Below are 17,937 nucleotides of genomic sequence, written 5' to 3'. Positions count from 1 at the left end.
GTGATTAGTGCTGCTATGAACTTTCGTGGACAAGTATTTATCTGTTTTCAATGCTCTTGGTTGTATAACCGGGAGTAGAATTGCTGGGTCGTATGGTGTTTAACTTTCTGAAGCAATGTCCCTTCTTCACAGAGCTTTCCCTCAACCCTGACCTGCTTCCTCCTGCCCCACCACGGAATGAATTTTGCTGCCCCCTTCTCCCACTGCAATTTCTAAAAATGTCTAGCAAGGCCAGGATTCAAACCCAGGACTTTTGACTTCAAATCCTATTTTTTTTTTGCACTGCCCCACATGGCTGACAGTCACTTCCACCTCAGACTGACCACGTTTTATAGAACAGGTTCAGGCTGGGAGCTTGTTCAAGGCCACTTGGCTCCTGAGTGACAGCTGGTCTCTGGACTCTCAGCTCCGATGTCCAATCTTTGGACACCATGGTCTCTACCGTGCTCCTAAATGGACAAACAGGTTTAGAAAAGGTGGCCTCTTCCATTGCTGGGGAGTCTGACAACCTTACGATGCTCCGTCACCGAGAGGGGTCACAGTCTGTCTCCTCCTGGGATCAGCCAGGAAGCTGGTTCTGCAACAAGGAACGAGCTCCAGGATCTCTGGTACGGCACATTTATTTAAGCTCTTTATATATATATATGTATATATATATTTTTTTTCCATGATAGGAGGAAAGGAAGAAAATGACTCTTTTATTTTGTTTTTCTGACTTTGCAAATTCTATGCTGTGTAAGGAACGTGCATGGAGCAGGGCACCAGGGGCACCAGGGGCAGCGGCGGCTCAGGGGCAGGTCCCCAGGCAGGCAGTGCTGGGGAAGGTCTTCCTCATGCCCATGCACTTCTCCTTGTCAATGCACAGGGTGTTGGCCTTCACGGCCAGCTCGTGCTCCAGTCGGCACTTGGTCATGACCAGCAGCTGCAGCGTGTCCTGCGTCTCCCGCAGCCTCAGCTTGAGGGTCTGCAGGGTGTCGTCGATGGTGACCACCTCGTTCACGAGCCTGGGGAGAGAGCAGAGGGGAAGGCACGGTTCAGCCAGCCGGGCAGCACAGGTCTCCCTTGAGCCAGGAGCCAGGTGCGCGGGGCTCGGCTGGCAGGGAAGACAGAGGCGGAGCAAGCAGACAGGTGAACACACAGCAGAGCTGCTGAGGGCGATAAGTGCAAAGGGAGAAGTAGACGGGATGTTCAGGAAAACAATCTGGCAGTTCCTCAGTTAAACATAGACTCGCCAAAGGACCCAGCAATTCCACTCCTGGGTAGGTACCCACAAGAACTAAAAACAGACACTCAAATACTTGCACAAATACTCGTGGGGCACTAATAACAAGAGTCAACAGGTAGACACAGCCCACATGTCCATCGACAGAGGAATGGATACACAAAATATGGTCTATCCCCACACTAGGATATTACTGAGATGTAATGAAAAGGAATGGAGCAGCGGTACGTGCTCCAACATGGATGGACCTTGAAGACACGATGCTGAGTGAAAGATACCGACACCAAAGCTTATATATTGTCCGATTCCATTTATATGAAATGTCCAGAATAGGCAAATCCATAAAAAGAGGTAGTAGATTAGGGGTTGCCAGGGGCTGAAGGGAGAGGGACACGGAGTGACTGCTAATGAGGATAGGACTTCCTTTTGGGTCAAATGAATGAAAATGTTCTGGAGCTAGCTGCACATTGTAAATGCACTAGGTGTCACTAATGGTATGTGATTTTATGTTGTACGTATTTTATCACAATTTTTTTAAAAACCCAGATAACAGGGCCCGCCTCATGTAGCTAAGATGGTCAGGTGTGATGTCTGCTCTTGGCACCCATCTCAGGTCTCACCTGTGCCCCGGCTGCTGGGAGTGTTGGCTGCTGATGGCTCCTAGGGCCACACGTCTCCAGGGAAGCCAATGGCTCACCAAGGGGGGGTGGGTACAAAAGGCCATCCCCTGCCTCAGGGCGGAACCAGCTCCGTGGTGTAATTCATGCTCCAGAGTTCCCCGTGGGATCAGGCTGAAGCAGGGCTCCCCTATCCTGAAGCTCTGCTTCTGTGGGCCCTTCCCAAGGCACCAGGAAAAGCCTTTCTGAGGAGGGAACGTTCGAACTGAGAAAAAAGATGCGAGTGAGCTGGCTGTGTAAAGATCAAGAGGGAAGCACTCTACAGCCGGTGATCTAGAGAACTCTGTGCGATGCTGGTAACATTCTATATCCGAGGGAACGTTCGAACTGAGAAAAAAGATGCGAGTGAGCTGGCTGTGTAAAGATCAAGAGGGAAGCACTCTACAGCCGGTGATCTAGAGAACTCTGTGCGATGCTGGTAACATTCTATATCCGCACTGCTGGATCCGGCGGCCACTAGCCACGTGGCGCTCATGAGTAATTGCAATGCAGCAAGATCAACTGAGGAGCTGGATTTTTCATCGTTTTTCATTTTAAATAATTTAAATGTAAATGGAAGAGCCACCCCCAGCTGATGGCTACTGAATTGGACAGTGTGGCTCTACAGAGAAGAGCACATGCAAAATCGATTGGTCTGGATTTTGTTCTCAGTGCGATGGGAAGGCGTTGGTGGGGCAGTGGGCGCTGAAATGGGGAATGATGTGCTGATTCAGATTTGGGATAACCTCCAGGCTGCTGGGTAAAGATTAGATTGGACGGGGATAAGAGTGGAGGCGGGAGAGAGATTAGGGTTATTTCAATCTCCAGATTGAGTGGGTTGAAGAGTGTCCCCCAAAAGATATGTCCAAGTCTGAACCCCAGTACCTGTGAACGTGATGCTCTTTGGAAGAAGGGGTTTTTGTAGATGTAACTGAGTTAAGGATCTTGAGAAGAAATCATCTTCGATTTAGGATGGGCCCTAAATCCAATGACTGGTCTTGTAAGAGAAAGGAGGGGGAGATTTGAGACACAGAGACACACAGGGACGAAGGCCATGTGAAGACGGAGGCAGATGCAGTGATGCAGCTACAAGCCAAGGACCGCCAGCCACCACCAGAAGCCAGGAGAGGGGCCGGGAAAGGATGCTCTCTCAGAGCCCCCAGAGAGAACCAACCCTGCTGGTACCTTGATTTCAGATGCTTGGCCTCCGCAAGTTTGAGAGAATAAATTTCTGTTGCTGTAAGCCACCCAGTTTTGGTAATTGGTCACAGCAGCCCTAAGACAGGAGTATACCTGGTGAGCTGTGACGGTGGGTTGGTTTGGGGGCTGTGCCCTGGGACCCACTGGGGGACAGTGAAACTGTGCTCAGGACTGAAGGACACGCTGCTGGGAGGACTTGGGTTGATATCCCAAGGATGAGCATCCCCACGACACGCCTGAGCTAGAGAGAGGCGACAGAAGCAGCCTGGAGACACTTCTTCCCTTGGGGCTCTCTTGAGCCGCGCTGTCCGGCAATGGAAATATTCTGTTCTGTGCCCCCAGCCACACGTGGCTCCTGACCACTTAATATGCAGTTTGTGTGAATTAGGACATGAATTTTTAATTTTATTTCATTTGAACTAATTTAAATGCAAATCTATAAGGACTTTCATTCTGAGGAATGGAGGACTGGACATGGAAGGGACCTGCATGCTCAGAGAGGGTCAGGAGAAGAGGGGCCACCTGTAGGAGGAAGAGGAGAAGGACCCAGAGGTGGTAAGGGAGGGGATGGAGGGACAAAGAACGTAATGCATGGACGGGGCAATTCAGCTGCTGCAGAAGGCAGACAGCTTGAGTGCTGTTGTCCGCTCGGTTCCCAACACACGTACATATAGTTGTGCACACATACACACACGTAGTACACACACATGCGCACACACACACATACACATACACTGCCCAGGACTCTTGAGACAAACACGCCTCACCCATGCTCTCTGTCTGCAGCCCTTGGTGGCACAGTTGGTAGACGGGGAGGCAGGGAGCACGTCCCAGAGCAGGAAGTCCCCCAGGACAACATCTGGTCCCTCCCCTTAAAGCTCGGTTGTGTGTAAGCCTCCCTGGGGTGGACAAATGGGTGATCAGAGCCTCTGCCCCAGGGTTGTTGGAGCCCAACCTGAGCATCTAAGACGCAGGGGCAGGTGGAGGAGGGGTCAGGAGAGCTTCCCCAACCCCTCACCCAGGACCTGGATCCCACCCAGCCCACGTGGGGCAGGACCCTGGCCACACGGCACTTCTGGGGTGAAGACCTTCCAGGGCAGCAGCGGGCTGAGCAGGTAGCCAGGCCTTCAAGCTCGAAGCCAGGTGTCGCTTTGCACCCCACCCCCGACACAACCGGCTTTTCTGTGTCCCACAAGATTATCTCAGGCAGTAACCGAGGCCGTGCAAACCTCAGCGGGTGGAACCACCTGGCGTCTTCTCTCCAAATACTTTCCCTCCTCCTTACTTCTCCAGCGCTCTTCTCCACATCTCAGCTCAGAAGGAAGACAAGCCACTGAGTTGTGGGGGGATTTGTTATGCAGCAAGAGTGAATGAAGACAGTGTCCCCAGCATGGAGGGAACAGAGCAGCCAAGTGACCAGCCCCAAGTCACACAGCATGTTCATGGGAAGCTAATCCCCCATGTCCAACGACCACTTCCTTCCTTGCCCGGTCACCATCCCATTCCAAACCCCTCCCCCAGACTCACAAATCCTGTCTCTGGGGCTGCGTGAGTGTTTTGCCGCCCCTCTCCTGTGAGGAGGCCCTTTGTCAACAGAAGCAGCCCTCCTTAGCTAAGCAGGACAGGCAGGGTTAGGCTATTCCGAGGGTTCTCAGCTGAGAACGTCACAGAAAGGGCGGCGGAGGCTGACTGAGGTGTGGGCTGGGCGCCGCTTTCATGGGAGCCTGGAGAGAGAGAGGGTGACGCCCGCAAGGTCAAGGGCCACATCTCTGGGCTGGGCGGCTCCCTCTTGCTGCTTTTAGGGGACAGCTGGAGGGTTCCCGGAGCAGAACAGAGCTACGAAACCATCCTCACTTAGATGAGAGGGCTGCAGTTCAGGGGGGCGGTCTCCGCGGTGGGGGGGCCATCAAGGGCACCCCCAGAGCCCCAGGCCCCCACCCAGTGCCCTGTGGCGTTGTCGGCCTGGACGTCCTGATTGGTGGAGGGTCCGTTTTCCAGACCCAGGCTTCCTGGCAGCTCCAGAGACCCACGCCTCCCCCGCCGGCCTCCACCACTCACTTGAACTGGGGCATGTCCCTGCACAGCTCCACGCTGGGCCGCCGGGTCCGGCACTCCAGCCTCGTCTGCGCCACCTTCAGTGGGCACTCCTTGGCCATGATGGACCTTTCCAGCAGCATGATGGTGTTCTCCGTCTGGAAGATCTCCTGCAGCGTCTGCAGAGAACATTTGGGGTATCAGAAGGAACCTGATCTTGAACTCAGCCAACCATAAGTACCCCCAGAGCCGAGTGTTCTCAACAGATGTCACCTCACTGTGGGTGAAACATGCGTTCTCCTCCCTCTCATCACTGGATGCCCTAGATCTGTGAGCAGTTCTAGTTTTCATGGTGCCCCTCCCCTGCGAGAAGGCTCTTTGTGGGTGGGCTGTGCTAACACCCCTCTCAGACTCAGCAGGGCCCAGTGGCAGGGCCCAATCTCAGCAGAACATGTGCTCTGTTCCTGACAAGCCTAGAAGCTGTACCCTGCTATGGTGCCCCCCAACATCCTTCCTTTGGCTAATCTATTCGTTTGCTGTCTGTTTCCCTCACTAGCATGTAAGCTCCCAGAGGTCAGGGGCTTTGCCTCGTCCATTGCTGTATCCCCCATTGCCAGGAACAGAGCTTGGTGTAGAGTGAGGGCTATCAGATAAAATACAGGACGCCCAGTTAAACGTGAATTTCAGACTCACAACAAAGCCTTTTTTATAGTATGTCTCAACTACTGCCTGAGACATAGTTACACTAAAAAATCATTTGTCGTTGATTTGAAATTCAAGTTTAGCTGGACATCCTGCATTTTTATTTGCTAAATCTGGCAACTCATAGTAGGAGCTCAATAAATATTCATTGAATGAATGAATGAATGAATGAATGAATCACAGTGGGATCCAGAAGTCTAGATTTTTAGCTAGCTCCCCAATGGTCCTTATGCACACTGAAGTTTGGGAACAGTGTGCCCTGAATCTTATATGGTCCTGTCCATCTCAGATTTTAATACGGGGAGCAGTGTTTACACGTGAGTATGCCAGCGCTCCTGAATGGAGTGGGCACTGCAGGTCTAAGACCCTGTCTCACCTTCAGGGACTTTACAGTCATGTTGTTTTTCTCTTTGCCATGAGCTATGAAATATTCACAAATCATAACAGGTACTGGGATGCCTATTTTAGCTGGGTAGGGCCCATATTCTACGGGCAACAAGAAAATTGCTTAAAAGATGATTTTTTCCAAAGAATTAAAGTCCTGGCTTCCCTATTACCTTAAGAAAAAAAGCCTACAAGGAGAGCATTTCTCTACTTCAAGAGAACAAAAGGATGTCCTTTTCCTCCTGGGGGTGAGATGGAGGCAGATTTACCTGAGGGCAGGGGGCTGCACTGCCTCTTTCGAAGCCCACCGAGGAGGAAGGCTGACCCCTCACCTGGTCCTCAGTGAGCCACCCAGACCAGAGCGAGGCCAGCCACACGCTGGTTAAACATTATCCCATGAGAACGTTCTGTGCCCGACACGTGGGAAGGTAAACACTCCAGTGAGCGGGGGGGGGGGGGGGGGGGGGGGGGGGGGGGGGGGGGACACCTCTCTTAGAAGCCCTGGGGATTTCCCTCAGAAACCTGCCCTTTGGGTATGCAGCTATGCAGAGCTCAGAAAACACCACCCTATCGTACTGTGGAAGAAAATTGAGCCTTCTAAACAGGAGAAATGCTTCTCAGCACCACACTGCCCCGCGTGGAAACAGCCCCCCGACCTACTACCTCGATGGCCCTATTGGGGGGTACCGACTGCTGGGGTTCAGTGAGGGGGACATTACTGAGGTTTGGGCTGCTGGTGGTGCCCAGCCCAGGATGCTTCTCTTTTTCTCGCCAGTAAGGCTGCTGCCGGTGGAACCGAAGCCAGTGGCCTGTGGCTGTGCCTACCTTGGCTTCTCCTGTTTGTTCTCTCCGCTGCCCCTCTGGCCCATAGCTCGGGGCCTGAAATGTTACCAAAGGCCTACCTCTCTGTTCTTTAAAAAAAATTGTGTTGAAGTACAGTTGATTTACAATGTTGTGTTAGTTTCAGGTCTGCAGCAAAGCGATTTAGTTAAGTATATTCTTTTCCATTATGGTTTATTACAGGATATTGAATATAGTGTCCTGTGCATACAATAGGACCTTGTTGTTTATCTATTTTACATATAGTAGTGTGTATCCGCTAATCCCAAACTCCTTATTTATCCCTCCCCCCACTCCCTTTCCCCTTTGGTAACCGTAAGTTTGTTTTCTATGCCTATGAGCCGGTTTCTCTTTTGTAAATAAGTTCATTTGTGTCATATTTTAGATTCCACATATAAGTGATATCATATGGTATTTGTCTTTCTCTGTCTGGCCTACTTCACTTAGTATGATAATCTCTAGGTCCATCCATGTTGCTGCAAATGGCATTATTTCATTCTTTTTTATGGCTGAGTAGTATTCCACTGTATGTATGTACCACATCTTCTTTATCCATTCATCTGTTGATGGACATTTAGGTTGTTTCCCTGTCTTGACTATTGCGAATAGTGCTGCTATGAACATAGGGGTGCATGTGTCTTTTTGAATTAGAGTTTTCTCCGGGTATATGCCCAGGAGTGGGATTGCTGGATCATATGGTAACTCCATTTTTAGTTTTTTAAGGAACCTCCATACTGTTCTCCACAGTGACTGCACCAATTTACATTCCCACCAACAGTGCAGGAGGGTTCCCTTTTCTCCACACACTCTCCAGCATGTATTACTTGTAGACTTTTTAATGATGAAAAGGTCTATCTCTTGAGTCTAAAAAAGGGGCTGACATTCATTCCCACGCTCAATCATTTCTTCATTCACTCATTAATTTACAGATTCATTGATTCGCTTGTTGACTTCACTGCTGACTAGGCACCTACTGGGTGCTAAGCGCTGTTCTAGGCAATGGACACAGCAGTGCACAGAACAGGCAGAAAAACCCATCTTCACGGAGTTACATCCCAGTGGATTATTCACCCATTCCTTTGCTCCTGTATGCAACATTTACTCAGCACCCACAAGCCCTTACTGTTGTACAACTGCAACCATCTTTACCACCACAGAAGTTCAAGTTCCTTCCTGTCTGTTAAAAACACGTACTGGATGCCTTTAGCGTGCAGGACATTAGGCTTCCAATACATTTCAGTGTCCTGGGAACGCTCGTGTGAGCACAGCAGAGGGACAGGGACACAGCAACACAACAAACGGCAGCTCCTGGAGCACTAAAACCTACTAATTATTTTCCAAACCTACTGACCACTTCCAGGAGCGTGAGCACCGCCTCCCAGCACTTGCTCATCCCCCTTGATTGACAAAGAGCAGCTGGGAAATCCAGAGACTTCTGCCGGCCACAGGCTCCAGTTACATTTGAACAAGCCTGCTCTGCCTTCCTTATATGTATCTTTCTAGCCACCCTCTACTTCTGGCAAGTGCTGTTGGTTTTCCAGCTGTAGAAGTAATATACATTTTAAACGACTTGATTGAAACAGAAGTATAAAGTAAACAACAGCCCAGGTGGCACGGGGGTAAAATCGGGAAGGCCGCCTAGGAGTGACTGAATTTGGAAAACCCTGTATCATACTGTGTGTCCCCCCCTGGGCACCTAGATACAGCAGGTGAGAGAATTGAGAGGGAGCTGCGGAGCTCGGGGGCGGTGATGGTGGAAGGAGGGTGGTAAGGGGCAGGGCCCACTGTGCAGCCCCCTGCCCCCCATCTCCTCCTCGGGGCTGGCTTCTGGAGGTGCTGGGGGAGGCGGGGTGGCTGGAACTAACTCTTGGTTATTCTTCACCACCCCCTGTCCCCACTGGCATTTCTTGGGCGGGCCTGCCTGTGGATTTTCCAGAACAGTAGGGGTTTTCCAGAATTGGCTGCTCTAGAACCCACTGATGACTCACACCCAAAGCAAATCTGCCCAGGTGGGTCTATACTCTGACATAAAGGTTCTCCGGAACCTCCTGTCCAGCCTCTGTCACTCACTGTCAGGGTCCTCTTCACTGGAAGGGAGAAAAAAGACACACACACACACACACACACACACACACACACACTCCATCATGGCGGCAGCCCCTGATGCCCACCTCAGTCCTGCCAGCCTGTGAACCTCCAAAAGCCCTGGGGGCAGTGAGTCAGCCTCCAGAAGTTTGAGGAGTGTGACCCCCAAGGGTCAGGAGGCAGAGACCACGTGGGCTGACCAGAGGCAGGGGCTGGAGACAGAATAGCCTTGACCCTCACGCTCAGGAGGAAGCTAAAGTGCCAACACCGAACTCTGAGCTCCAGGACAGCCTGGTCCCTAGACCCCAAATTCCATGACAGCCCCTAGGAGAAGAGCCTGAAGTCTAAGAGGGTCACCCACACATCCTAGCATGTCCACTCCCGGTATATACTGTAGGAGCCCAGGACCACTAAAGAATACACATGTCAAGAAGGTTCAGTGAGCGGGCAGCATCTGGGTGCCCATGACCATGGAGACAGACACATTATAAAACGGTAAATGAACAGATGGAGGATTTCGGCAGCCAACAGATGGAGAGCATTAACCTCACATGGGAACAACGGTGGGTCTTTAAAATGATGCAAGGTGAGAAAGCCAGGAAACAATGAGCTATTTTATACAATCCCTTTTGAGAAAACTAAAAATCCATGCACATACAACGGTCATTCACATTTTGTAAGAACACATTTAAATCAACAGGTCCATATTCATTCAATTAAAGAGGTCATATTCACTCCTTTAATGACCATTCATTAAAATGGTCATCTATGGAAAGTCATCTATGGGAGAACAGGAGTGACCACAAAGAGCGGGGATAAAAGGGAATAAAGAAACGAGGGGCTTTGTACAAACATATGTGCCAGGAACCAAGGAGTATGATAAGCTCACCTCTCTTCAACAGGGTCAAAAGGGAAGAAAATCCCCACAATCCTACCAGATCTAAGGTTTCCTTTTAAAATAACTTTTCAAGTTTTTTTTAAGGGAGAAATTCAATTAAGGACAAAATACTATCTAATAGTAAAGGGTATTAATTCTTAAATTTGTTTGCGCATTAGCATTACCTTGAGAGTTTTTAAAACTGTGGATGCCTGCCCCCTGCAAAAGGTTCAGATTTCATTGGTCTGGGGTGCAGCCTGGGTGTCAGGCTCATTCCTTCACTCCCTTCCAGTTGTGGCTAAAATGCTCAGAAGGCCTTCCCTGATCATTTCCTTTAAAATTATAACCCCCAGGAGTTCCCTGGCAGTCCAGTGGTTAGGACTCCACGCTTTCATTCCCAAGGGCCCGGGTTTAATCCCTGGTCGGGGAAGTAAGATCCCACAAGCCTCGTGGTGCGGCCAAAAAAAACCCTAAAATTACAACCCCCAAACCGGCCAGCACTCCCAATTGTCCAAACCCTGCTTTATTTTCTTTATAGTCTTTACACCTTCTGACATACTGAGCTTTACTCATTAATGTTGTTCATCATCCCCCACCAGAGAGTAAGCTCCACGTGGGGAGGGATTTTTGTTTTACTCACTGCTGAATCCCCAGTGCCTAAACCTATCAATGCCTGGGACACAGTAATAATAATAATAATAATAGCAACAACAACAACAATATCATCTAACACTTAAAATAGTGTTTACTGTGTGCCAGGCATTTTGCTAAGGGCTTTGCGAATATCGACCAATTAGTAGGTGCTTAATGAACACTTCTTCCCTGGATGGACCAGTACACACCACGGGGTGTTTGGTTAAGAAGAGAGCACAGACGTTGGCACTAGACGGCCTGAGTCTCTCCAAATCCCAGCCCCAGCACATCCAAGCTGGGTGACCTTAGGCAAGTGTCCTAGGCTCTCTGAGCCTTTCTAATAAAACGGGGATCATAGCCATTCCCACTCCATAGAGTAGAGGTGAGGCCATTAGTGCCAGGCCTGGGAGAAGGAGCTCTTAGCAAGTGTATAAACCCCTTCACTGCGGGCACACAAAGCTGGTGACACTCACACTCATTTGCAGTAACTTGAAAAGCATTGGTACCAAGTCCTGCTCTTCCCAAAGCAAGCGTGTACCTGTGTGTTTGTGTTTCTCCCACAAACACACCCTGGAAAGTGCCACGAGGAAGTCATCCTGTCCCTTCTCCCATCTTTCCTTGGCCAGCTGGAGATCTCTTTCCCTCCTTCCCTCTCTTCCTCTCTCCCCAGTCCCTAAGCTGGGGAAGGGCTGCCCTGAGCCCCAGAAGCCCCCTCTCCCAGAGTCCCCAGCGATGTTAGCCTTTCTGCTCCCACAAAACCAAGGAAGTAGGGGGAAAGCGGCTCCTGGGGCAGGGCGCAGGCCAGCTCACCGGAGCAGCTGAGCGGGCAGCTGTGGGATTGGCCCGGGGGTCAATGGGAGGAGTCTCAGCAGCCTTGGCCGGAAGCTGGAACTCGGTTGGGAAGGAGGGGGTGGGAGTGGAAGGGTCACCTCACTCCCCTCCCCAGGCCTTAGCTCTGGGCCCTGTGTGCTGCAGGCTGCCTGCCAGTCAAGGTTGCGAGACTGTTCTAAGCCTCCCACATGCCATGCATCGGGGGGCGGGGAGGGCAGGTCACTTCAGCTCACTGAGTCCCTCCGTGATCACACAGATCTAGGTTCAAATTCCAGCTCGTGCTTGTCCCCGCTGTGTGACCTTCAATGGGTCACTTAACCTCTCTGTGCCTCATGCAAAATGGGGCTAATAGTAATCCCTTCTTCATGGGGTTGTAGGAGGGAAGATGAGTTAATGTTCGAAAAGCACTTAGAACTCTGCCTGCACAGAGTAAGGTTAATGTGTCTTTTGTGGTGATGGCGAATTTTTTTTCTCTCTCCTGCTACTTGTAATCGGATGGCAAACTAGACCATGATCATCCATCCTCAGACCTTGTTGGGGTCCCCAGTGTGGGGAAAGGGTAGGGTCTGAGCTGGAAATGGTCTCTGGTCTTGAATTGGGTGTGAAAAGCACTTGCCAGGTCTGCCTCGGACGAAACCAACGTCAGCTCAGTGGAAAAGGGCGCCGATATTCCTGGCTGGAGTAGAAATCCACCCGAAGCCTTTGAAAGGGGGAATGTGTTTGGCAGAGTTGTTGGCTGTGTAAAACTATCTGCCTGCATCTTGTCTTGTGACAGTAGAGAAAGCTTCTAAGGCTTTCTCTAGGGCCAGGAAATTATTTTTGATGTGGAGGGAAAAAACAGATTTAGCAGTTCCAGCCGGCTTTGGGCTTCTGGATGCTTTGTGCAACCTTGCAAATTTATTGTTTTGCAAATTGCATGAAGCCAAGGGGTTTCCAAGGAGATGCCTGGCTCAGTGTGGCTCCCCCAGCTTAGGAAGGCAGCTTGGAATCCTTTTTTTTGGTCAAACGGTGGAAGATTTTCAAGCGCAGCCAAGCCCAGGGGCAAGAACTAGTTGAGGAGGGCTCCAGAGGGACTTGGCCAGAAATGCAGGGCGTGAGAGTGCCAGAGCATTTTTTTTTTACCATTTTCATAGTTAATAGTCAAACTCGGCACACTCCTGACATTTGGGGCCACAACTTCTTTGTTGCGGGAGGCTGTCTCGTGTATTGCGGTGTTTAGCAGCCTCCCTGGGCTCTACCCACTATCTATCTGGTAGCAGCACGCTGCCCCCTGCAAGCTGTAACAAACAAAATGTCTCCAGACATCGGCAAGTGCCACCGGGGAGTAAATTCAGCCCGGGTGAGGATTACAGCTCTGGAGGAGAGATGTTGAGTCAACCCTGCTCGCAGTTGTTTCCGTCCAGAGGCGGCCAGCTGCCTTCAGACAAGGCAGGGCCAATACAAACATCAGCCGCTCAGAGGCCATCTGGGGTCAGGGGTCCTGAAAGTCCTGGAGGGCTCTGGAAAGTCCTTGAGGGGTGGGGGCTCCCTGCTAGAGAGGACACTTGTATGATTCTGTGAAAATTCATGGAAATCCACTAGCTCAGGCCCCCCGAGGCTCTCCTTCTTAATGCTTATCACAATTTTTAATTAATCATGTATTTACTTATTTTTTTTAAAATTGGTCTCTCCCACTAGAACATAAGCCCCCCTGAGGGCAGGGATCATTGTACCCCCAGCTCCTAATTCAGAGTCTAGCACACAGGATGTGCTTAGTAAATACCTCTCAGGGAGGGAGGGAGGAGGGAGGAGATTAGAAAACATTTGTTGCACGTCTACACCTGGGAGGCACATCCGGAGAACTGGTTAAAATTCGGATGGCTGGACCCCAGGGTTTCTGATTCAGAAGGTCCAGGATGGGGCCCAAGAACGTGCACTTCTAACAAGTTCCCAGGTGATGCTGACGCTGCTTGAGACCAGGGACCACACCTCGAGAACCACTGGTCTGAACTCTGAACCTTTAGTTCTCAACCTTGGCTGGGGAGTTTAAAAGGTTGGATGCCCAGGCCACACCCCAACCAATTAAATCAGAATCCCTAGAGATCGGGGTGATTCCAATGTGCGAGGGTTGAGAACTGCTTAGCTGTACCTTTTCTTTCAATCCTTGCAGGATTATTCCTCTCTCAGAGATTAGGAAACCAAGAATCAGAGGAGTTACTTTACCAAATTCAACCCTGGTCTTTTGATTCCAGAGGCCATATTCTTTCAGTCACTTTGCTTGTCCCTCCCCATCAGCAGGTTATAAATCAGACCACAGTTTTGTTTTTTGGGTGGTTGTTGTTGTTGTTGGTTTGATTTTTTTTTTTACCATTTTTATAGTTAATAGTCATTGAGCACTTACAAGGTGACCAGTCCAGTGTGGATGCTCTTATTCTCAGAGCAAATATTTGCCAACCATTATTGCTCCCATTTGACAGAGGGAGAAACTGAGGTACAGAGAGGTGGGGCAATCTGATCTTGGTCACATGGCCAGGAAATGCTAGAGCCAGAATTGAACCCAGCCATCTGCACTGCACTATGGGGCTCACATGTGGGAGAAGAGTGTCAAGATGGAAGAGGAATCTGGACCAGGATGAGGCAAGCATATGTGAAAGCCAGGAGTATAGGTGAGGCTGGGCAGCAGGTCCTGAGTAGGCAAGGAGCTGAGGACCCAAAAGTGAACAAGTCACAAATTGGAAGAAACTAGGAGACTGCTGGGACACACCCATACCCAGGAGGTGCCAAGGCAACCCTCTGCCTCCGCCAGGCTTGCATCTTATATTCTTCTTGTCTCAGCAGCAACCAGTCCCGGCGATTGCCCCACCCAGGGCTTCCAAAGCATATGATTGGCTAACACCAACTGCAGAGGGCAGTAATAGCTTCCTTGAGTATCAGTGGTTCACAAAGTGAGCTCCAAACTACCTCATTTGCACTGTCCTCAGCTCCTACCCGGGCCATGCTGACCCACGCTCATTTTCGGCCCCCTCTGCCGTCTGGTCCCTCCAGCATCCTGCATTTGTTGGCTGCCTTCCCAGCTCTGGACCTTGGCCCTGTTTCCCTGACCCCAGCCGTTCCTCTCTCATTCGGCACAGTGTCACCGCGGACAGACAGCGGTGACCCAGCACCCCCGCCCCATCATCTCGCCATTTCACAGCCCTCAGAACTGCCCGTATCTGAGCTCTCGTGGACCCCTCAACCGGGTGTCCCCAGGCCCATACCTCCCAAGTACAGTGATGAGACCTGAGCCCACATGACACCAGGGAGCCTTTGATTCCTCTTGGTACTAAGGTGAGCATCAGGCAGAGAGACCTACTGAACACAGCCCCGAGGCCTTTCCTGAAGGTTACCTTGGAAACCCTCTCCATACCCACATACCCAAGCATGTCTGAACAATTATTTAGTCTACTTCTTTAAATCAACTCCCTTTTCAGCCTTGAACAAATGTATTTGAAATGGCATCTTTATATCATTGCCACACGTGGAAAATGAGTATCTCTTGCCATTGATAGAAAGTACCATCACAGTAGAGAAGATGGAAAGAAAGACCTTGATTCTAAGTTCTGTTGTCTTTCAAAGGTTCAGTGCCAGCTTGAGGCTTGAGGCCTGGCCGGAAAGGGGGATTCCCAAACAAAAGAGAGATGGCAAAGACAGATTAGTGTCACATCAAGCCTTGTTCCTCGACACTAGTGGAAAGATTGATGGAGGGAACTTGAAACGAGAACTTTCTCACTAGGATGCAATGGTGTTTAAGCCCTGGCCCGGCCCCTCCTCACCAGAGACAGGCAGGCTGGCCCCACATCCCCTGGGCTGGGCTGGTTTTAGAAACGAGCCGTCAGGAGCTTGTCTGCGGGCACTGGCGCTGGAAGGGATCCGGCTGCTTGCAAAGCACAAAAGCTTTTCCCACTCCACCACGGGTTCCAGGCCTCGCTGGACAAACAGAGGGGGGCTGGCGGCAGGCGCTGGGGCCCTCAGATGGCGACTGCGGGCCCTCACCCCACAGACACACGCCTTCCTGCCCTGGCGCTGCCTCCTGGGGCAGGAGAGGTTCTGCTGGTGTTAATGACCAATTGGAAGTCGAAACCCCAAAGAAACTTCAGAGTAAAAGCAAAACATTTCAAGGGGAAAATTCAGAGCCCCTCTGGGTTCTCTACAATCCTTTCCAGGCCTGGCTGCTTTCTTGCATTTCCTCCGATGCACAGAGCAGAACGTGCCAAGGTACAAGCCTGCTGGGACCAGGCAGGTGATGCAAATGTGCAAAGGGGGCCGTGAGGGAAGACGGTGGGGACTGAGCCAATCGGAGAGCCCGGGCCCTGTCCAATGAGGGGCTGTGGCCATTCAACTCCTGTTTGCTGCTCCCCTGTAGGAAAGTGGGCTCGGAGTTGCTAGAGCCACCCATGTTTCCAGAGATTCTAGAAATCTGAACTTCTACACAAAATCTCCATTTTTTTACCAAGATATTAAAAAAAAACCCTGAGAATGCATAGAGAGGTATGTATGTGAATGTTCATAGTAGCTTTATTGGTAACAGCCCCAAACTGGAAACAACCCTAATGTCCATCGACAAGTGAATGGATAAACAAATTGTGGTGTGTGGATACGATACATACCAGGGGTGTATACATACAATACGGTATCCATACAAGACATACAAGACACAGGAATAAGAAGGAACAAACTAGGAATCTCGACTACGCTGAGTGAAAGAAGACTAATGAAAAAAGAATGGCTAGGGTATGGTGCCCTTTATGTAATTATTCTAGAAAATGCAAACTAATCTGCAGTGACAGCAGATCAGCGGTTGTGTTGGAAATGAGGGAGGGAGAGATGACAAAAGACATAAGGAAATCTTTTCATATGTTCACTACCTTGATTGAGGTGGTGGCTTCACGACATATATGTGTTAAAGCTTCTCAGATTCTACACTTGAAATACGTACAGTTAATTATGTGTCAAGTAAAAACAGAGCTGTTAAAAGAAAAATGTGAGAGGCCAAATAATATGTGGGTCAAGTTTAACCCCTGGACTACAAGTGTTTATCCCCTGATTTAAAAACCAGTCCGTCTGCATTACCTTAGACTTCACTGAGCACCATGCATTTCGGGAGGCGCTGCCACTGCAAAGGTGAGGGGTGCCGAGAAATTCTCATGACAGCAGTGGTGCAGACAGGCCTGGCCACGGTGAAGATGGTGACCCAGGGACACCAGCAGAGAGACCCTGTCACCTGCATTCTCCAGCTAAACTCTCAAGGTTTTCTGAAAAATCTAAAGCAATTGAACTTTTTCTCTCTGTCAATCTAGTCAGCCTATTCAAGTATCGAATGCCCTCTCAACAAGCTGCCAGCTAAACAGTTGGCTACATCAAAAGCAAACAGAGCCATTAGGAGAACACAGCAATGGTCCAGGCAAGAGATGGTGGAGGCCTGGGGCAGCGCAGAAGCAGAGGAGGGAATGGGGAGTGAGGAGATTCTGAAAGAACCAACAGGATTTGCTGGTGGAGGAGATGTGAGGTGGGAGAGAAAGAGGAACATCCAAGTGGACTCCAGAATTTGGGATTGAGCCCCTGGAAGCTTCTGGAAGCATCTGGAAGTGAGAGCCACCAGCTGAGATGGGGGTGGAGCTCCAGGTGGAGGAGGCAGGAGGGTGAAAGTTGGCTCCTGTTTGCTACAAGAAAGCCTACAGCTTGCAGGGGGCGGTGTGCTGTTGAGAGGAAGAAGAGAAATCCGACTCATCTCTCCAACAACCCAGTCGAGGCCGCGCTTCTGGCTTATCTTCCCCAGCTCCTAACGTCATTTGCCCCGACCACATTAATAACCAAGATGGAAAAATGAGACTTTGATTCAAGGGCACGCATCCGGGAGGGGCGGCAGAAATTCCAGAGGGGTGTTTGCATCTTCGAAGTCGGGGAAAGATCTGTGCAATGGGCCGAGCGGGCCTGATCCCTCGAGGGAGGAATGGCTGGGCTTGGCTGGGAAGCTTGGAAGCAAAATGCAATTAGAGAAAATCTGATTAGAATTGGATGACTGTGGCTTGCCTTTTTGAAGGATTTGGTTCCCCCAGTATTTTGAGTTTGGAAGAGAGAGGCAGGAAGAAGGAGGGAAAGAAGAGAAGGAGACAGCTTCTTTGTCAAAGCCAACTCGCTTTACAACCTGCACTCTGCCTTACCTCCCACCGGTGGTATTGGCAACTTCCTGAGGCTGTTCAACGTGCATATGCTCAGGCCCAACCACAGACCTGCTCAATCAGAATCTGCATTTCGATGCAATCTCCAGGTAACATGGGTGATTACTGCACACAAAGTAATATTTGAGATGCACAGGTCTACTTTGCTCTTCTCCAACAGTCAGGTTTTCACCTACCATCCTTACCATTATGGCCATATCCCCTCACACCACTTGTGACATGATTAACAATCTTTTCAAGTCAATTGGCTTTTTAAAAAAAAAAAAAAAACCTTAA

At 50.2% G+C, this 17,937-nt stretch overlaps 1 protein-coding gene across 1 annotated transcript in view; it reads right to left on the bottom strand.

Moving 5' to 3' along the window:
* Positions 1-725: 725 nt before the first annotated feature.
* The window catches only part of TEKT5 (tektin 5), a 35,661-nt gene continuing 18,449 nt past the window's right edge, over positions 726-17,937 (bottom strand). The window contains exons 6-7 of the mRNA XM_007188406.2: positions 5,137-5,291; positions 726-1,004 (exon numbers count right to left, since the gene is read on the bottom strand). Of these exons, the coding sequence (XP_007188468.2) occupies positions 788-1,004; positions 5,137-5,291 (372 nt within the window). The 3' untranslated portion in view covers positions 726-787. The remainder of the gene's footprint in view (positions 1,005-5,136; positions 5,292-17,937) is intronic.

This window comes from Balaenoptera acutorostrata, chromosome 15 (assembly GCF_949987535.1).
Source record: "Balaenoptera acutorostrata chromosome 15, mBalAcu1.1, whole genome shotgun sequence".
NCBI lineage: Eukaryota > Metazoa > Chordata > Mammalia > Artiodactyla > Balaenopteridae > Balaenoptera > Balaenoptera acutorostrata.
This window is presented reverse-complemented; position numbering and strand designations above follow the sequence as displayed.